Source organism: Platalea leucorodia, assembly GCF_965183815.1.
Source record: "Platalea leucorodia genome assembly, chromosome: 16".
Taxonomy (NCBI): Eukaryota; Metazoa; Chordata; class Aves; order Pelecaniformes; family Threskiornithidae; genus Platalea; species Platalea leucorodia.
This window is the reverse complement of record NC_138838.1, coordinates 12,418,625-12,439,993: the sequence shown is the minus strand read 5'-3', so window position 1 is coordinate 12,439,993 and position 21,369 is coordinate 12,418,625. Positions and strand designations below refer to the sequence as shown.

Here is a 21,369-nt window from a genome sequence, read left to right as displayed (position 1 = left end):
ATAAGGTGCCAGTAAAATGTGAAAATTAAAAGGATTTTATTGACTGATATGTTCTTCCTGAAAACTCATGGAAATGTACAAACTGGACATTCAGTAACTGATTTGTACATTCTGTATGTTACACTGATTCTTGTAGCCACTTTAAAGAGAGAATAGTATTTTCACTTACAGGATGTTCACACCATTGCAGACACCAAAAGTGTTGATATATTCTAGTCTAAAAGTGAAACCAAAATAGAACTGGACATAATGGTACACCGCTTTATGCCAATCCTATTGACTCAACATGCGCCAGTTTCACACATCAGCTCATAAGTACCTACTGTACAGTTAGTGAAACACCCGACCAAGCATATGTCTGAAGTCATGATTGCTTATTAAATTAAACCCCTTTTCCTAGACTTCCAAGTCATTTGTAGAGATAAATGTATTTAACTGAACTTGATTCCCTGCAGAATGTTCAGACAACCACGTCTTGTCAGCATCTCTTTGAAAGCCGTTAGGTCATACTTCACAAAACTCATTTCAGGTGGAGATATCGACACAAATGTGCGATTAGTTTCAACAGGCTTCAGAGTCCTTGCAAAACAGAATGCCCTACTCTCTGTCCACAAGCTATCACCTGACAAACAGCACTGTCCTCAATTAATGACTGCCTATTTGTAAATTTAGAGCTACTTACTGATTTCAGGCCTGCTGGAACAGCTAGGTGCATTTCAGAGCTGCCTGAGGGCTTCAGAGCTCCTAATTTCAGAACTCCCACGTTTGTTTTTAAAATCTGCAGTCGTTACAATGCTACACAAAGGCCACAGCAACTGTAACGCTCCATTCTGTGGCTGTTACCGAACACTGGGCACTGTCTATGTAGCCGAAGATATTAAATACTGTATGCCGTACTTAACCTGAGGAGCTGTCTCACAGAAGAACTCATATATGCCTTTGTACTTGTTTTCAATTAACCAACCTTTTAATTACAGTCCTATATTTCTTTTTTCCTGGTACAATCCTAAGAGCAAAAAGTCATTAGATTCTGAAGAAAAGAGGTCTCTTTTATAAGCTCAATACAGTACTTTTATATTTCAGACTATGATATACAATGTATACCATAAATTAATTTAAGACAAATACTTGTCACTTTATCTATGTAGGCACAAGTAAATCAGTGACTTTACTGAAGCGGAGAAATCTTCAATGGTATCATGATTCTGGACTCCATTTCCTGAATAAGGGGCACTGCAAAAAATTGAGACAGGGTTTAATTTCACTAAGGGAGATCATTAGCAGTTCTGCACACTCAGTTTGAACAGGTATTACTGTCTTCAAATTACTCTGCTAGCTAGCGCATGCCAAGTCATCAGTAACCACCAGCATTCTTGTAACTGAAGCACGGTAGTTTTGAGAACAAGTGATTCTTTAATGTAATATATTTTGTCCTTTGAAGACAAATATTTCTATCCTTTTCACCACAATGAAAGTTATCTTACATTTTTCTGGTATACCTCCTTCGAAATGTACCCTATGGAACCAAAATCTGACATGCTTAGCATACTTTTGTGAGTTTTGTTATGAAAGCTATCTTTGATCTCAAAGATCTCCTGGCTTCTAGTTCCAAAGTCTAAATTCCCTTTTCAAAGGAATGCATTTAACAAGGCTCCCGTGTTTCATGAAATAGTAGAGGTAATTATTTAATATAAAGATAAATTTCACTATTGGTTCCCTACATTTTTGGACACAAACTTAAGCATTTACACAAATCTGTTCTTCTTGCTTGTACAAAAATTTACTATTAACGTGGCCATTTTTTAACAATTAGGCAACATCTCCCAGTTTGTACGATCAACTGCAAAATTCACTTTACAGCTTAATGAAATGTCCCTCCTTTCCCTTACAGCAGAAGAACTGATTACACACACACCAGAGACGCAAAACTTTTTATCATTGTGCAATGTACTGAAGAACAAAAATGGTGGCGTGCACAGAAGTCTACCTCCAGCATTCCAATGAAGTTAATAGGTTACCTGTGTAATAGACTAGTTCATCCCAGCCAGGTTTATGCCAGGCAGCGTTCCTTATATCTTCTCTGGTTTGGAGATCTTTGTAAGCTGGTGAGGGAAAACAACAAGTGCAGAGCTTAGCAGTAACTCCTTTTCCTTCTACACCCGAAAAGCTCCCTTAAAAGTATTCTAGTGCGTCATTAGGAGGCTGCAAACACTGGGAAGGAGAAAAGTCAGAAATTCTTCTCCACAAAAAGGAAAAGCTCCCAAACCAACGCAAGCAGAAGGAACCGGGGAAGAGAGAATGTCTTAGACACAGGTAAGGTAGATAATGCAACAGAGTACAGTTCTACTTGAGTGGTGTCAGATTTCTAATGCTGGAATATAATATTCTGAATTGTCGAGATACGAAGATAATACTGCATATTTTCTAAAATAAATATTAGACAATGAGCTTCTTCCAGTTGAAACAATCCTAACATGTGAAAAGCAGCTAAGCTTTGTGGAGACTAACACACAGAGAAAGCCAAAACACCGTGATGTAAATAAACGCCTGACTTCCCTTTTTGTAGGTGTGATGCTTGAAACTAAACTGTAAAAACCTGACTTCAGCATGAATGGGGATGCAGAAAAGAGATGGCAGGAGACGGCTTGTCATGCTTATGTTATTGAAAGCAAACAAGTAATCCCTAATAAGAAAGGGCCATGAGAAACTGTTGATGGAAACAGAACAAAACATGAAATGTTCACTTCTGCTTGCTTGTTTGAAGAAGAATGTTACCGACACAAAAATTAAGAAAATCAACACTGTTGATGTGAAATCAAAAAACCCTTTTAAGGTATTCCTTTGCCTTTTGTAAAAACTTTGTCTCCTGGGCAAAGTCAACAGTCTGTTGGGGGCTGATTCAGTGAGAAAAAAGCAGAGAACACAAATTTACCCCAAAGGTGATGAACCATATACAGCTGTCCAATTTGTGAGAAAAATCCTCCAACTGCTTCATTATTATCCTGTCGGAAGCGAATTGCACGAGCCCTACAGAAAAGCAAAGCAGCCATTAAGAACAGCAGATCTAGGTAGGAAATAAGCAATAATTGAAAGGGAAACAGAGTTGAAAGGAAGCCGAAATGCTAAACAGTATTTGCAGTATGCATCAGCAATTAAAAATAAGAAAAAAATCTACAATACACTGATTTTCAGCACTAAGTAATTAAAACATACCTATATAGCCTGTTAGAATGAGTTAAAATTGGAGGCCTACAGTTTCACTAGATTGTGCATTAATCATTCTTCAACATTAGATTCAGTATAAAGAAGCTGCTGGAACAGTGTCAAGTGGCAGGCCATCGTTATGGCAGGTTCTTCCGAAATCCTCGAGTTTCAGTCACATCGACTTTGCCACACTCATTTACTGCAGATTTTGTGGTAGTGGAATACAACTTTTTTATTCACATAGACCGTTGTTATGCAGCTCTCCTGTGCAACACTCCGTGACTTGTTGTGCAAACAAGATCAATATTTCTCTTAACTACAGATCTGTTGCATCTTCTAAAACAGACTGGCTACCACTATAGATATGCCTATTTTATAAAAATTCTAAATTCAATTTACTTCATTCAAATTACTGTAATTAAATAAATTATATCAATGACAATGGCAAGTCTAAAAATCCAAGTCCTCACCTTTGTCAAAACAATTGAAAATACTCCAAATTGTTTAACTATCAACCATTAGAATGGCAAGGACAGCAAATGTAAATTGAAAGAAACTTACAGGGGTTTTAAATAAGACAAAATCAGAAGCATATACTCAACAGAAGACTGTCTCAAATGCTTTTAACCTATATATTAAAATACAAATGTGCTGCTCAATAGCTTTTCAAGAAGCAACTTGACTTTTAAAGATTAAAAGAGCCAAGGCGAAGAAGGGGCTAAGGCCCATTTAAACTAAAAGTAAAGTCAGCTTCTAGCGGTCTTGTGAAAGTTGTGAAAGATCAACATAGTCTCAAGGAGTTAACTGCTACCCTTCACTAAGCAGTGCTTTCTGCTGAAAATAAATGGTTTCTGCTATGTTACAGCAAACCAAAAGGGTTATGCGAAGGAAAGCCAAACCACAGAGTCCGCAATGTTGTTTGCACACAGGATTCCTCTTTCTTCCCTCAAAGCATAAGTTAAGGGTCAAAGAACTACCTCACAAGTTGCATAAGTACAGAAGCAGGCCATTAACTGGGTGACCGAAATTCTTTGGTACCATTCTGCCACTTCCACTTCATGAGTTTTAAACATCCACCTCTCAAAGAGGAGAACACAAGTGCTAAAGCCAGACTTACCAGTAATTTCCCCACTCAATCATTGTTCCGGGCTACAAAAACAAAACAGACTGTTAAAACTGTAGTTTAAAGAAAGTTAGAATACTTGGACAGTTTTCACAACATTGACGTATGGAAAACACCATGTATTAACAAAATCACTTCTCTCAAGTGATAAGCATATTATAATCATCTGTAATTACTCTGTTTACTTACTGTATTATTTCTTAGGCATTTGCCTGAAGTTTCCTTCAAATGAAAACTCGGGGTTTTCAGCCCTGCAGATATCAGTATCCTGTTGGAGCCTGCCTTCATTTTGGACCCCACACTTTGAGAGCAACAATGACTCAGACATCAGCTTTGATAAGAACTAGACTTTTAAGATGAGGTCTGTTTTCCATCTACATTGCATAAACATGCTTTGAACATTTTATGACAGCATAGAGCTTAAAAAAAAAAAAGAAAAATTTAAACTTACTCTAAGTTGATAGGATCTCAGTTCATAAATATTAGGCCCCTCTCTGGGAACAGGTTCATTCCAGAAACTAAACTCCAACAATAACTGGTTCTTGCGCGAGAGAAGCATGTTACCTCTTTCTTTGCGAAACTCTGTGAATTCCTAAAAAACAATGTCATCACTGTCAAACTGTGCATTATGTTTCAACAACAAAAAGCAGGATGCCGTATGATGGCTTAGATTTTTTTTTTTTTTTTTTAATGCTATCCTGGGGTTTTGGGATATTGAAATCCTTTAAATTGCAAAGGCATCTAAATTCCCCTGGCATCTTTCAAAATTTGAAGTGGCATGTTTACACAGCACTAAGTGTAAATGTTTCATAAAGTATTCAGGTATTAAACCTCAGTATTTCTGAATATGAGAATAAACCCTTTTCCAAAGAGGCTTCTAAGTTCGTACAGGAAGCGATGAGACATTGCAGTAAAAGCGGGTATCCAAGCGTGCAGTTTTTTTCTCTATTCTTTGTTCTCTTCTGAGAAAAATAACCAATTCTAACAAAATCAATGCATTTTACCTTATTTTGACGGAGTTTACTCATGACCTCATTGAGAGCTGGATAGCCTCCCTCATATCTCCACAGATGAACTGAAACAGAAAAAAGGAAGCTTTTTCGGGGATGCCACAGACCAGTGCTAAATCTTACGGAATATCACAGTATAAAACGCTCTTCATACTACCGAATTATACAAAAATAGAAATCAGGTAACAGATTTAAAAACAGATTTTCATTAAAGAAAGCACTACGCATTTGAACATTTTAAGAATAATGGAATCATCTGCTTTTTGAAAAGGGTTCTCTTGGAAAATTTTGCAATCTACTCTGAAGATAACAGGGGAATTTCTGAAAGGACTTTTTGTTGCCATGCTAGTAAGATGTGATGACTTTACAGGACTGTAGTTGAAACTGAGATTCAATTTAAGAGGATGACTTAATTCCAAAAATGTGTCTTATACCAATTTCATCTAAGGGCAATAGAGGGGTAGACTTTTTAGTTCAGTAAATTACTCAAGCACAATGAGCAACACACTTTCTGTAGGACATGAAAAACGATGCAAGCATTATTTTTGAAGTAAACATGACATTAAAAAAAGCAGAAGATATCTGAACATGCTAGAATTGTTACATTTGCTAGGATTTTCCCCATAAAAACAATTTCGGAACAGTTACGTACATTTGAGTTTTTTCAAAGCATTCTCTCTTTAATAAATCATAATAAATCCCTTTAATAGATCATAACAAGATTTATTTACAAGCACTTAATATAGCAAGGCAACAATCCTTCACCTCAAAGAGTCACAAGAGCTATTTTCTCTCCTCTAAAGCAGCCCTGTGCCTTTTCCAGGGGAGCGAACTGGAGACTAATGTAAGGCACTGCACTACGATAGCAGATTCATCCAGTGCGCCTGCTTCTGCTGTCTTATCCCCAGGGCATATGTGATATATCCGCCTAATATTAACACAGCCTGGGCACAAGTACTGAACAAGTCAAACCCCCATAATCTGCTTTATTACGCTGCTAGAACTGTTGCAATAACGTTTTCAAGGCAGGCTATGGATGCAATTACAGATACGGTCTGTGTTAATATGTTACAGAAGCAACGAATGAAACTTGGCTAAAATATTCTCATTTCAATTATCTTCATTCCCCAATTTCCCTTCAACTTTTAGACTGGTTTCTCAGCCATTGTTTGGTTTATCTACTGCTATTTCTTCCCATTTGTTCAGTGTCAATGTTGCAATATGCTGTGAATGCAGGAAAAATGACTGTGTACATGAGTGTATTTTTCCATAACAAAGCAATGACATTGATACTAGCATAGCTCTAACAACAGAGCTACGTAACAAACTACGTAACAAATATCAGTACACCACTCTACTCGTGGCTTCCCATTCCTTCGATTTCCCAGAGCCTAGGAAATTTTCCAGGTTTTCTCTCTGTCGCAGCTCTTCAGTAATTTCTAGTTCCAATATATTTTCAATATTTTCAATTTGCATAGTTAGGCACAATCCTTATACGAACATGAACAGAAATATTTTTACTTTCCTCCAATAAAGGCCTAGCTCACTGTTGAGTTTACAATGCAATCATTTTTTCAGATGGCGTGAGCGATTTGCATTTCATTATCGTACAGCAATTACAGTATGAAAGTCTGAGTAAAGCTTTTATACTGGCCAAGGCAAGATAAACGCTGTCTTTGTAAGCCTTTGCCTTTGCCCTAAATATTCAGGAACGTGATCTGTGCCCGCAAAATATTACAGGACCACATTTTACAAGCATTTCCCCAAACTGTTAATCTACCACCTAGAAAACATGAAACTGTATTAACGATAGGACAAATTTTAGGAATTAATGCTTTACTGTCAAACTCAACAAGACAAAACGCAAGCACTGTAAATGTTAATATGGCTACTGATAATTGATGCACACACACCCTCACTGTATGCATTGCTAAAGGTTTACTGTCAACAGAGATGATTAAAGAGAAGAAACCTGCCAAGCACACGTTTCACTTGTATGGTTTTACATTCTGTTGTACTTCTATCTCCTACCAGCCTGATCTTGCTCTCCGTACCACGTGTTCCAAGTCCCCACCAGTGCACATGGGTAGTGTTTTTCTTCATGAATCTTTGGCAGCACCTCTTGACTTGAAAACAAGGAATACAGACACTATGTTGCATTTCCTTCAGGGAGGCTACAGTTGATATGTATAACAAATCACCACGCGTTTATCATTATGGTATGAAAATTCACAAGCTCTACTTTTCAGAAGAGAAAGCTGAAATACAAAAATCTGCTATGCAGGGGAAAGATAGCTACAACACTACGAAAAATTACGGTAAGTGTTACCATTTCTTAGACTGTATGACAAATACACAGCATGGTAGAGTTCTTTCGATGCAATAAATTATGTCTATCACCTAAAAGGTCATCCAACACATTAGGAAAACAAATATCAGGATGTCTCACTTACAGAAAATGCAGCCTAATTACATGGGTGACTTGCTTTAGGAAAAGCTTTTCTTTATCAAGGGAGGCAGAATATACAAACCCAGGAAAGGACAGTCTTCTGTATCAGTTACAAGGCTATTGATTCTGTTGAGCCGAACAAATAAAAACAGGTATTTTGACAGATCAAATGATGACTGCACTTCATAGTATGCAGCCCCATTGCTTTCTACCATTTCAGAAAGTGGTCTTGGTTTGAGGCAACTTACGCATTAAAGCACACAGTGAAACTGCCTTTAAAATACCTCCAACACAAAACTTCTGTTTGACTATTCCCGGTATTTCTAACATTTTTTCAAACTTTAGAAGTGCCCTACATTAGCATTAGGAAGTTACGTTTAACCAGTTCCTGACTCGGCTAAGACAGCTTTCCTTGCACTGTACTTTGATGAGTAAGTCAATTAGTCTGGTTGAACTTTGCCTTTTAATATTTTTCCCTGAATAATTCCCCCTCTTACTCAGCTTGGCTCACAGGCAATGAGTCTCTGCACAATATTGAGTAAGAGGAAGTAGGCTCATCTTGGGCTGAGAGTCATCAGATACGAGTTTTCCTCTTGATTCTGCCACTGACTTTCTAGACAACCGTGAGCAAATCTCATTACCAATTTGCACCTCGACTTCTCACTACGTAGTGTAAATAATACGATAGAATGACTCTCCAAGGATGTTTTCAAGGATGTTTCACCATCAGTTCGTTTTTGCAAAGCATAATGAGATCCTAGAAAGGCAGCTTTAAACAGGGATGTGAAATTATTACAATAACCCTAACGTGTATTTTATTGCAAATTATAGAAAAACATGCCCACAGAATACCTTATGAACACCCTCTTTTTCCTTTTTAAAAATAACTGTTCCTAATTCTTCAGAAGGGGTCCTTAACCACAGTGATTCATGAAGTACTCTCATAATCGTCTTCATTACATTATTTCTTTATTAATACATGATGACTAATCCTTATTCTGCTTTGATACAGAATAAGGAATTAACCTGTTCATCTTTAATTTAGGGAGAGGAAGGAGGGAAGTTCAGGGAGGCTTAGTTTTTTTAAATTACTCCATTCTGAAGTTTTCTCCTTTCCTGGAATACTTAAATTTGCTTCGGTTTGGAAAGAATAAATCTAACCACACATATTTCCTCTGATTGCTGTCAGCAGGTTCTTTCTTTGCTGTTGTCTCTTTCCTTGAAAATAAAAGCCTCTGCTTTCGCTCAACATTGAGGCAGCTCATGAGATAACGCGGAGAAGTGGTTCCCTGTCTTCTATAGTTGGACATGTTTAATATTAAGCTTTTAAACAGAAAGCTGGTTAAATGCTAATTGTGCTTCGCTGTATGTTTATTTTTTTAAACAAAAAAAGCTAAAAATACCTTATGATTGAATGTTATTCTAGTGGATTTCTATGTTTGTATAGCAAGGAAAACACTTTTGGGTTATCTAGCCCCATTTCAAAGCTGAACACGTGAAGGCACAGAGATGTTAGATGACCCGCTCATGGCTGTACAGCCAACCAGTAACGGAGTCGAGGACATAAACTGGGAGTTGTGCACTTCCTCCCCACCCTCCAGCCCAGCTGGCGTTCTCACCAACACACCACACTTAAAAAACTGGTTGCAGTAGGGTATCATTACACTAAGAATGTTTTATTTAACTGACAAGATGATCACTGTCAGTGAGAAAGCACTGCTGTTTCAAAAAGTGTGAGGATCACTACATTTCCAAATTTAAACATACAGTTCTTGAAAAGGCAGTTGTTCTGGCTCCAGAGGAGCGATTACGTAGGCAGAACAGGACTAATAGTTCGGCAATTTCATCCTTACAGTAATAAATTTAAAATGTTACTAATTCATACATTTTATAGAGCTGTAACTTTTTGGAAAACCCATAACAGTGTTGCTCCCTTTGGAGGATATCACCCCAATGCAAAGATCCTATCCAAAGATTCGCATAGCTCTTTAAGAGCAGATCTCAGTAACATTACTTTTGTAGAAGGACACAGATGAGCTGAGAGAAAGTCAACCCCTGGATTTTTAAAATCTCCTCAAAGTTATACTTCAATTTAATACTGGCACGTAGTTTTACTTACCGGTGATCTCTCCCTTTCCTTCCTGTATGCAGGCAACAATCACCCTCAACACATTCCCACATGGCCGCCGGAGCGGGACACGCTAGCGTACCGGGATCTACCCGCACGGACCAGCAATTGTAAGACAACTAAGGGAAGGGGGAGAGCTGTTCCCACAAATGTCACTAATGTTTGCACAAAAGGCATCATCCTAAATTGCAGCTTAGGAAAATGACACCTCCAAGAGGGAAGGCAGGGGGTGAACTGAGTAAAGTATCTTTTGCCATTTCCCTCCAAGAATAACATCATCTATTTAACACCATACCCTGAAAGTACAACAAATTTTTTCCACCTCCCCTCTAAATAATGATGATATTTGCCAATTTTCAGACCAGCTTGTGATCAAATCAACATGTCTAAAATGTGAAAACATAATACGCACACTTACCAAAGCTTGTTGTAGGCGTCAAGACATTCTGGTTTTACATTGTGAACTGAAACAACAACATTACATGAGAAATGCAGGAACAGAATAAAGAAATGGTAATGTTAAATATAAAAATATCACTCACTCTGTAGTTTATACAGACTGCTGGTCTCTCTTTTGGCTAGAAGGTTGGAGTGAGCATCTTTCCTTGGATCGACTTTGCGAACAAATAGCGATTTTAACCAACTGTCTTCACGAGGTCTGCTAGCTGAAGATACCAGCCCCCTACATATTAACAAGTACATTATACTGTCACTGAGCGTGTCTTGAAAAAGCCCACAACACAGGGAAGATAGGTACAATCAAGTTTAATTCAAACAGTATCACAACACAGTTACATACATGTCCGTTACTAAAACTTTCCACTGAGCCACTTCCTCGCAAGGTAAAGGCAGTTCTTTCCCCACTGAGATTTACCCTCTCACAAACCATCTGACTAGATACAAAGCTGAGCAGTCAACCATGCACTGCCCGCTTTTATTCTTTGTACCGGTGGCAGGGAATGGGTGGATGGCTGCTTTTGCTGCCTATTTATCTTCTTTTTAATCAAGTGTCTTTGCTCAAGAAGGCTGGGTCTGTCCTGATGTACACAGTGAGGAGTGAAAAAGAGCAAAAAGACAGTGTGCATAAGGAAAAATTTCTACAGTGTAAATAGGAAAGTAACTGCCATATGTTCCTATGTTGCTTAAATATAGCTCTAAAAAAGGAGAAGTTAAATAACGCATCTTTCAAGAGAAAAAATACAATGAAAGCCTAATTTGGGAAAAATTACAAGTGGCATGAAACAAACAGCCTGTGAGTATTTCAACTCCAAATTCTGGCAACTGTACTATGTAGGGGTACAGATCCAGAAGCTTTGTACAACATTCACAGTTTCCCTTTCTTTGAAACAGAAGAATTTCACTGTTTTTTTAATCTAATCTCTATGCCGTTTCTGCAAGTACACTTCCAAAATAATACCACTTCCCTTTACACCACAGAGTACACAGAACATTAGAATTGGTAACTGCGCTCTTTTGAAATGATGAGTTAAAGGAATTATTCTTCTCTTTTCCGACTGACAGAAGGCCCCTCAATCCCCAAAAGTTGTGCAGAAGGACAAGAAAGCCAGTAGAGGTAATCAATTCTCTACAATGTCTGACAGGGGACCCCAAGCTCAGATGTTTTTTCATCTTTCTCATAAGAAGCACTTCCTTCAATTTTCCTCTTTTTGATCTGGGGTTTCTGCTGAAATACTAAAATATTTCTCTGACGTACTGAAAATGTGGCACTACAGCTGGAAATGTAAACCTTTTCCTGCCTCAGAAGTCAACTTTTCACGCTTAATTACTGACTAGGAGATCCAGAAGACAGCTATCAATCTTCTGCTATAAAGCTGTCTTCCAGATATCAAAAGTTTGTGAGTCGTTCAAGGAAAAAAAAATAGAGAAAGAAAATCTCAACTTCCTTTGGGAAAAATATCTTCATGAACATGCCTGCCTGTATTACACAAAAGTAGTTCACAGTAGCAGTGTTTTTCAACAATCAACGTTTTAATCCCAACGTCTGAAAATAACATAATGAACTGGTTCACTCTGTGGAAGCAGGATGGAGGAAAGGAAAAGTATTTCATAGCAGAGAAACAATAACAAGCAGAAGAACAACTGCAGCTGAGATGACCTTCAGTGTTAAGAAAGAATTGGTAAATACCTTCTTGGTGTATTTATTGAAAATGGTGCCTTCTTTGGCCCTACACAAACACGGTACTGTGCTGAAGCAGCTATTCCTGAGCACAAGCATTTAAAAAGGCATTCCAAGATAAGGCTGTTGCTAGAACAGAGGGTACACAGCTGCCGGGAGCAGACGTATCTCTGATCTCCGCTGGAGGAGGCGAGGCGCAGGTGACGGCAGTTGTGTTGTCACACCTACATGGGTGCCACAGAACACAAGCTGTCCCAGATGGTAGGGGGAAATCCCACCTAGTAAATCCAAGCTGTTTTAAAAAGCTCCCTTAAAGTAAGCACTAATCGTCACTGGACAGCAAACGGGGCTCTAGGAGACAGAACTCAATCCCAGTCCTGCAGTGCTCGTTTCTGCAACTCAGATCTGTAAACTATCGCCATTTCCTCCCCTTTATTAAATGGAGTTACCAAACTAATATTTAGAACTCTTCTATGAGGATTATTGTTTGCAGCAAACTCTGACGATGAAAGAGACAAATAATCACGTTGCTTTTTTTGTGAACTAGCTTTATCAGCAGCAAGAGTAAGCTGGAGTTACAGGGATAATACTAAAAAGCAAATTACTTTGCTATTAGGAGAGTCTCATGACTTGAATGTTAAACTGCACCTAAAACTGGAGGTACATTTAATTTTCAATACAATGAAATGAGTAATACTTTACATTTATATAAAATCTTTTACCCAGCAATTGCAAAGTTCCTCACGAACAATGACTAACAAATCATGACGATCCAGCTAAATATACACTTTAGTTATCATAAAGAATGGTAACAGCTGACGTTTATTGAAATGGACAGTCAGCGCACCCGGTCGGAGATGCTATGGCCTTATTTTTAATGCATATCCTTAGAAAAGTCCTACCCTACCAGTGTCATTCTAGACACCCCCAAATCAAGAAGCCCTGAACTGACTACTGGTTCACCTGAGTGGGCAAGATGTACCCACGATTAGCTCTGGAAGAGCAGGGACTAAATTCATGTCTTTGGACTGCAAGTTGTGAGCATCAACCACAAACTAGCTCAAAACTAATCCATCATCCAAAAGATCTACTTTTAACTAACTTCTTAACATTATGCCCCACAATATTATAATACCTGTTCCAAGTAAAACAGATATGGGATCCAAATTGTTCCAAAACCCAAATACCACTAATGAAAATGTGAATAGACACATAGAATGAATGCAGACACACTATAGGGAATTACCATCACACTTCACAATTTTTTATTTTCTGGGAACAATACTGATTAAATAGAGTTTTCATGCAATCTTTTAAGGCACTGCTTGACTCCTAGCGAGTTCTGGTCCTACAAATGTTAACTGTGGGCTTAGCTTTCTTGCTATGAAGATTGGGCTGTGAACACAAAAGCATAACACTGAATAGCTTGCTTAGATTAGATTAAAAATGATGGTGAAAACACTTCTACCCCACTTAGCTTCTGCTTTAGCACAAAATATAAACTGTGTGGGAGATATCAGGTGAAGTATTTAGATTTTGTAGTAACCCATGTCTGCCTGGAAAAGAAAGAAAAACAACTTGTCTATAATTGACAGTTCTTGATCTGTGGTCTAAATAAAGTTTATTTTAAACAAAAAACCCCACCCAAACCATGCACATAAAATCTCACAACATATACTCTCCACAACTCTCCCCGTTCCTGTTTTAAACAGCTGCTTGCAGTAACGCCTTTAGTTGTGCACAGGGGCTGCTGCCCGTTCTGAGGCTTGAGACAGCAGCTTTCCCTGTTTCAAAGAAAGGGTGGAAAAAATGTGTGCAGATCCATCCTGGCTTCTGCGTCTCCAGCACCCAGGGAGCACGTGTGTCTGCTTCCTATACCCAAGACACAGGTGTGCACGTCTGTGCCCTGAGAACGGTCTATGCGTGTGCACGCACCCCTGCAACCCAGGAGGCATGCATGCGTCTGACCCTTCACACGTGGGCATGCAAATGTCTGCACCCCAAAACCTGATGGATGTGTCTGTGCGCGTGCCCTGACACCCAAGGGGCGCACACACATGCTGGGGTCCATGCACAGCTGTGCATGGCGGAGGCAGGGAGATGCTGCATGCGCAGCCGTGCACCCTGACACTGGGGGAAACACGGACGTTGGGCAGGGGTGCAGCCTGGCACCGTGAGCATGCAGCAGCTGTGCGCCCTGACACCAAGGGGTGGTGTTGTGTGTGCAGCCGTGCACCCCGACACCACAGGACATGAGATGCAGGGTGGCCGCGCACCCTGTTGCTTGGTGGAGTTGGGATGTGGAGTTGCTGTACCCCTGCTCCTGGAGAGTGCAGAGCATCCATACACCCAACACCAGAAATACATGTGTGCAGGGCGGCTCTGCACCCCGAAACCCGGCGATACGTGGCCGTGGGGTGCCTGTGCCCCCCGCTGCCTGCCGGGCTGGGGTGTCCGTGGGACAGGCGGCACGGGGCGGCGGGCACCCCGTCCCCGGCGGGGCAGGGCAGGGGCGCGGCGCGGCGGGTCTGCGGCCGGGCCATCATCCCCACCCAGGGGCGGACTCGGGGGAGGGAGGGGAAGGGGCTGGCCTTGGGGCCCATGACCTTGAAGGACACCCCGAGCGGGCCGCACTCCCCGCCCCACAGGAGGGCCGCGGGCCCGGCCCGTCAGCTGCCCCGGCGAGCGGGGCGCCATTTCCAGTCAGGAAAGCGGAGGGGGGGCGGGGGGGGGGGCTCTCCGCGGCGGGGCGGCGTCTGCTCCGTCTCCAGCCTCCCTCGGCGGCCCTCTCCCGCCCGCCTCACCCTCTCAGGGCTCACCTGAGGGCCAGGCCGCCGCCGGGCGGGAGACGCGGCACGGCGCTGGCTCCCGCCAGGCTCCGCCGCAGCAGCACTCGCGCCGCCATCTTGCTCCGGCCGCCTCCCTCCTCGGCCGGGGCGGGGGGCGCTGCAGCGCCGCCGCCGGACGCGAGGGGCGCACGGCCGGGGGGGGGCAGGGGTGCGCATGCGCGGCCCACCCCCCCCCCCCCGCCCCCCCGGGGCGCCCCCAGGAAAACACTGAGAAAAAGCCCAAACATTTTTTTAAATCATGTGCAAAAACTCGTTTCTCATTCCCCAAATTCACCCCCACACAGCTGAAGTGTTTCCTTCGCACTGTTCCAGCTACAGTGGCAGTTAATTTGGCTGAACTGGTGGTGGCCCCTAGCATCACATCCTTAATAACCTTAAATTAAGAATAAGCTTATAATTAGGCTAATAGTTAAAGTACAGCTCTAAAAGCAACTAGCCCATACACACAGAAAACAAGTTAATGAGCAAACCTTGTCTTTCTATATAGCACATGTAAAGTTTATATCATTTCACTGTGCAGTATCCATTGCCATTGTAGTTTTGTTTATACCCAAGGCTAGCACATGCAACGTGCTTTAACATCAGTGACATACAATGTTTGTGGTGCCTCTTTAAAAACCACTTTAACCTACAACTGCCATCATTCTTTTAAAAACGAGTTACACTTCAGACTACGTACATTTAATCACATTTTGATCCGACAGCATTTTGAGCTCTCAAGCAACGCTCTGAGCACGTACCTGTAAACTGAAAAAACCTGACAGCCTTCTGTGATGAATCAATCCTAGGAAAAAATCTGACATTTTCATAGATACTCAAGAAAAATCACAAGAAATACAGGGAAAGAAGATTTACTTCCCCAGCTGGATGTAGATGCAACTCATTAGGCAAACAGGAATCCTTTTCTATTTCTTATAAACGTATGTCCAGTCACTAGAACGCCCCTATCCCAAGCACTAGGGTCGGGCTCCTTTACCACCTGCTCGGCCACAACCTCAGCGTATTTCCTACGGCCCAGGGCCGTGCTCTAGCCTGGGTCTGATCTCTCTCAATCTCGGCTAGGGATGCAGTTTCACATTTTACATTCACTCGAGCAGGAGTCAGAGCCCAGGTTTGCCTCCGCCTCCACGCGGGCCTTGATCAGCCAGCTCCAGTTACTAAGCCATTTACAGAAACCTGAACCACTTCACCAACCCTATCAACAAGGATAACCTACAGTTAAAGACACTTCCTCCAACTCGGAAACCATGTTCACGTAATTGATTTACAGAGAGACATGTGCATCAAGGTGTCTTGGCATCCCAGCTTATTGATCTGACACGCAGGACAGCACTTGAGGACCAGCATTCACAGAGCAGTATTTCTTGGTTTGAAGCACTGAAGAAAATTTAAGTTCTCATTCCTCCCAGCCCAAACAATTTGCTGAGCTCAATTGGACTTTGTTAGCAGTTTGCAGGCAGCTGAAACCGATTTTGTGCAGGTGAAGGAAGTTAAAGGGCAAATTATTTACACCACTGACAATGGAAGAGAACACAACTGATAGCTTACTAGTGTGAGTTGGCTCAGTTTCTTAAAATATTTTAGTAAGATATTTTAAGTCAGAGGAACTCTGTTCAGATACACCTTGTTTAGCTTCTGATCTTAACGACCAATGACATAGGTAGACACTTCAAAAAGGATTTCTCATAGCTTTAATATACCACTCTGCTCTCCATACAGGGAGATGGAATGCTGTCCCCACAAATGCTGGCTTTTGAGAGAGGCCCCTTTAGATCCAAATGAAAAGTCAGCAACACAAGGCTGCTGGAACAGCTGCAGGCTCTTAGTTTGCTTTATGTCCTGGAAGACAGGACACAAGATCCCCAGAGCTGTAGCAGGATAAAGTGATCTTTAATCATTAACTGCTATGGCCTTCTAGTTGCATATTAAAGTATGCAGCAAATCAGTACCCCTCTCTCTCCCAAAATGTTGTTTTAATGACCTTTTCTGACCAGACTCAATCTAACAGTCTACTTTTACATTTTTGGCTTTGTATTCTCATCAGCTTCTACTTCCTGCTGGCAGTTCAGAGATCCCTCTTTCCCAGAACCACATACTTCCTTTGGACAGGTTACAAAGGCAACCATGCTAAGCTACCCAAAGTTTTTATTCTCACCTTCCTGCCATTACAAAGGCAAGTGGCTGTGTTTTTGTTAGAGATTCTGGAAGTTAGAAGATACTGCAGTGTGGTACGAACAACTGTAAGAGCAAATAAGGACACATGCAGGTAGCTGGTTTTAAAATTCTGCACTTCCTTTCAAAAGGTTTAATAACGTTATCTTAAGTAATCCTACAAACCACAAAAGACTGTCTGAAACACAGAACAATCAAATAATATAATGACCCTCCCACCAAACTTAAACATTATACAGTTACATTCTCATCTTCCTCAATACAGAGGAGTCACTCCAAGTGAGCAGCTGGCTTTTGAAAGTGTCAAGGCTTGAGGCAAAACTACATGCAACAAAATGAAATGTTAACACCAAACTCACATTTTCTCTGTATTTTCATTTAAAGATTTGAGGTGCCTATCGATCTGTAACATCTGTTCTTATAAGCAACTATGTTTACTATTTATTTTGACTACAGATTTCACCAAAACATTTACCATTTAACAGCAGGGCCCCAAACACCCCTGACAGAGATAAGCTGAAACCCCCTGTTTAAATATTTTCCCCACTATTTGTCTGTTGAACAAACTTTAAGTTCCTGAAGTTTTTCACTTAGATAGGTAGTATCTGCCTCTGTCAGATTTTCCGAATCTGACAGATTTTCAAGGAATCTGGTTCCCGCACAGGGCTTTCCTGTTATTGGATCTATGACTTTTCCAACCTTGAAAACAATTTCAGCCAGTTCGTGTTTCACATGTTTGCTCCTCCGCTCAGGCAAAGCTTTCAGAAGAACAATGTCTCCAACAACACACTGCTGCAATGGGTCATGGGCAAAATAGGTTTTTCGTTTGTTGAAGAACTGTAGAAGGAAAAAAGGAAACCTTGGCATTAGATTTCCAAATTAAGCAATTGGCAAATATATAGTTAATATAAAACAAACTAAATTTCACTAAGCAGAAGTCTTATGTATTTTTTTAATGAGATTCAGTTTGGATCATGAAGAGAAATGCAACTGCGCACTCTACTGTTTTTCCAAAGGAAGCACAGCACTACCCTTCCCTGACAACCTCTGGATGTTATTGCCACCGAGCCTGCAGAAAAGGAGATGGGGAAGAAAAGGCCAAGTATAAAAAGCTGTTCAGGGTGAACATGTGGATACAGGTACAAATAACAAGCTCTTCACTTAACAGAGATGCCCTTTCCTAGCATCACCACTTTCCACTGACTGCTCTCTAGTTCTGCTGTGTTAACCTTTCTTCTCCTTCTGATGCTTCACATCAACACCGCTTCAGCCATACAGCTGCCTTGGCTCTGCCAAGCTGAATCATTTTCCTGTGCAGTCCACACTTCAAGAACTGATATTAATTCTTATATGCCTTATTCTTATCCTAATATTTCTTATTCTTATCCTAAGATGTCTAAAGTTCATCAGCCCTGAAATCAGTATTTTGAAGTTTGTCATTTGAGAGTTTTCTTGCTCCATTTTTTTTATATAAAAATTCAATATTTATTCTTATTGGAATGACAGAATTCAGAATCTTTCTTTTAATAAAGAAATTAACATGTTCTTCTACTGGATAAAGAATCACACTGGGATCCGCAAGACCCATTATCTAATCCTGACTGTATCCTTAACCTTCTGGTCACCAAAGGCAAGTTATTCCACCTACATGTACCACAGTTTCCTTACCTAAAAATGGAGAAAATACTAATTTTAACCTCCCTGTTTGAAATGCATTGACAAGATGTGATAAATACAAAACTCGTACAGCACATCACAGTACAGATTCAAATACTAAGCACGTTTACAATTATGCATGCAGAAAAACTGCTACAAAATTTATTATAAAAGTAACGAATATAATGTCAAGTTTTCAAAACAAAGCATACTCCAAATCAGTATGAAAAATTAAATCTAAGTGTGAAGCAACAAAAACTTACCTTCTCAACTGAGATCAAATGAGGTACATTAGCAAAGCACTTCAAAGAAATACATTTAGCAGATAATCTGTACAGAAGTACCCACACAATACGCTGCTTTTCATTCTTTGCAGTCATCCCCACAGCCAAATCATTACGCAAGTTCCTTAAGGAGCCTGCATTGTAAAGAGCTATCAAAAATTCTAGGAGTCAAATCAATAGAGCATTCCTCCACACAGCACAAAAATTACCATGCAAGACAAGTTGTTAACCAGCTTTTACCTTTAGTAAGTAAGGATCTAGCACAAGCCTTGTCACTCTCACTTTGGCAGTTTTCTGCATTTTGGTTCCTATTACTTTCCCTACTATCCATTTTGCATGGACAGCTCCACGTGGTACAGACATTGTTTAGTTATGGTCATCCAGCGCCTGGCAACAAGCAAGCAGACATGTTATTTTAACAAAAAAACATAACCAGTTTCTGATCATTACCAAAATCATGATTCCCATTTCAGACTAACAGCTTAATTCAGTCATTTTGTTGGAAAAACAGGGTACACAAAAGCAGTTCAAAGCTCCGTATACTGCACTACCTCAGCCTTGTTTTACAAGATAAGAAAGGACACAAACATGTCCCCATTACCAGGGAGTTACTTCAGGATGGCAGTAAAAATGGACATAACAGAGTGAGGATGAGACCTTATCCCACAAGGTCCACAAAATTCCTTTGAGTCATGCCTGTTGTCACATACACAACATAGGAATATGTAGCTGTGGAAATCATTATGAATTTAACTCACACACCAGCAGCTGGTTTTGCTGGAATAGTTAATCAGGTCTGTATATGACCAGAGCTAAGCCAAACAGGGAACAGCCTAAAACTTCTGGTCAGAAAGTAATTTGCTTCTGTATTATTCTGTATTTTGCTTCATTATTAGTGGAGCTGATGAAACCTAAGAAAGGTAATAAGCTGCTCAAAGCATAAATGACATATCAGAAAGCTGTCTGACCTACCATGAGTTAGTTCTTTCCTGTAAGCAATTATACTCCATTACTATATTTGGTTTTTTTTAAATAGGGAGAGCTTTCTATACCACCCTTACAAGAGTCACAGGCAAAATAGATAACTAAATGTTAGAAGACTTGAACCAGTATTAAAACTGATGAAGACTAATGACCTTTTTCTCTCCCACCCAGCTATGTACTGGTAACCACAACTGACACCTATTGAATTCTCCATCTGTCCATTTTGTAACACTAAATCACGCTTGTTTTGATGTTGCAACACATCAAAAGAAAAGTTTAGGGATACAGAGACACATCCATAGGATGAAAGGCTTCAAGCAGCAATGCTCAGGGTTGCTTTTACCACCCTTGACTCAGCTGTGTGACCCCCAGGCCCGGAGGAGGGAGTCAGTGTGAGAGGCCCTCCTGTAAAACAGGGCTAACCACCACCACACACAGTAACCAGGCCGGGGAGAGGCGAACGTGTACAAAATAAGGGACACCCACAGAGCACAAGGGAGCTACCAGGAAGGCAGGACCCAGACAGCTAGGCTAGGCGTACCTCACGCGGAAGAAGAGACTAAACGAGGAAGTTCAAACAGATGCGGAGCCTTCCCCCCGCCCCGGGTCTCCACAGCCCTCCGCACCAGGCCCAGCCTCAGCAACTTCCCTGTCCCACAGGCGCTGGGCCTCAGCTCAGCGCCTCAGCCACCTCCCGGAGAGCAGCCCCAGCTCACGGAGCGGCCCGGGCCCCGCCACAGCCGCCCCGCAGCCCCGCTCACCGCAACGCCGCCACCGCCGCGCCTCAGGGGCCTTAAAGCAACCGAGCCGGAAGGGGCGGAGCCGCAGCCGGAAGAGCCGCGCGGCGGCGGGCGGGGCCAGCGGCGGGGATGGGAGGAGCCTCCTGAGGGGGATTTAAAGGCGCAGGCCGCCACCCCCGGCCCCCTCAGAGGCGGCTGAGGGGCTGCAGGGCTGGTGTGTTGCATGTGTGCTGCCCCTAGGGTGCCTCGGTACACAGTAGAAGGATAAAGCTGATAGAAATGAGGTTTTTCTTTCTCTCTCAGGTTGAGGGGGGTAGGGGGCCCTGCCTGGGCCTGCAGCCAGGGGAGACTGGGGAGTGGGTGCTGGGTATGGGCCCCAGTTCCTCAAGGGGCTGCTGTCTGTTGGGGGGCCTGCCCTACCTCTGGGCCCTGTAGGCTCACATAGCTGAATCAAGCCTGATTTTTGGTATAAATAACTGATCCGGGTGCTACATTCAGAGCAATGTGCTGTGCTGTGGGGCTGGACACAGTCTGCAGCAGGCCTCGGTCTGGAGGAGCTGGGAAGAGGTGAGGTGTGAGAGCTGAGGTGCCATTTTACACTGAATTTCAGGGGATGAAGTAAATGTCAGCACC

At 41.6% G+C, this 21,369-nt stretch overlaps 2 protein-coding genes across 3 annotated transcripts; both read right to left on the bottom strand.

Moving 5' to 3' along the window:
- Nucleotides 1–14: 14 nt before the first annotated feature.
- On the bottom strand, nt 15–15,072 carry NIPSNAP2 (nipsnap homolog 2). Its single transcript, XM_082328236.1, has 10 exons — nt 14,871–15,072; nt 10,457–10,596; nt 10,333–10,378; nt 7,369–7,463; nt 5,332–5,402; nt 4,779–4,919; nt 4,322–4,353; nt 2,933–3,027; nt 2,019–2,102; nt 15–1,233 (listed from the first exon to the last, which is right to left on the bottom strand). The coding sequence occupies exons 1-10, from the start codon at nt 14,954–14,956 to the stop codon at nt 1,169–1,171; spliced, it is 855 nt and encodes a 284-aa protein (XP_082184362.1). The 5' UTR covers nt 14,957–15,072; the 3' UTR covers nt 15–1,168.
- A 22-nt stretch (nt 15,073–15,094) lies between these two features.
- Nucleotides 15,095–20,808, bottom strand: MRPS17 (mitochondrial ribosomal protein S17). 2 transcript variants are annotated; one of them, XM_082328240.1, is made up of 3 exons: nt 20,758–20,808; nt 19,253–19,399; nt 15,095–17,909 (listed from the first exon to the last, which is right to left on the bottom strand). In XM_082328240.1, the coding sequence occupies exons 2-3, from the start codon at nt 19,373–19,375 to the stop codon at nt 17,619–17,621; spliced, it is 414 nt and encodes a 137-aa protein (XP_082184366.1). In that variant the 5' UTR covers nt 19,376–19,399; nt 20,758–20,808; the 3' UTR covers nt 15,095–17,618. The 2 variants fall into 2 exon arrangements, with proteins under 2 accessions (XP_082184366.1, XP_082184365.1); XM_082328239.1 differs by lacking the exon at nt 20,758–20,808 and adding an exon at nt 20,538–20,751 and having other exon boundaries at nt 15,096–17,909.
- Nucleotides 20,809–21,369: the final 561 nt, after the last annotated feature.

Excerpts from the sequence above, each read along its gene's own strand:
- NIPSNAP2 (XM_082328236.1), bottom strand. The coding sequence starts at position 14,956 with ATGGCGGCGCGAGTGCTGCTGCGGCGGAGCCTGGCGGGAGCCAGCGCC. Across the intron at positions 4,920-5,331 it reads GTAAACTCCGTCAAAATAAG|GAATTCACAGAGTTTCGCAA; the intron begins GTAAAATGCATT and ends ATTGTTTTTTAG. Across the intron at positions 4,354-4,778 it reads TGAGATCCTATCAACTTAGA|CCCGGAACAATGATTGAGTG; the intron begins GTAAGTTTAAAT and ends TTGTTTTTGTAG.
- MRPS17 (XM_082328240.1), bottom strand. The coding sequence starts at position 19,375 with ATGTCTGTACCACGTGGAGCTGTCCATGCAAAATGGATAGTAGGGAAA. Across the intron at positions 17,910-19,252 it reads TAGATCCTTACTTACTAAAG|TTCTTCAACAAACGAAAAAC; the intron begins GTAAAAGCTGGT and ends TTCCTTCTACAG.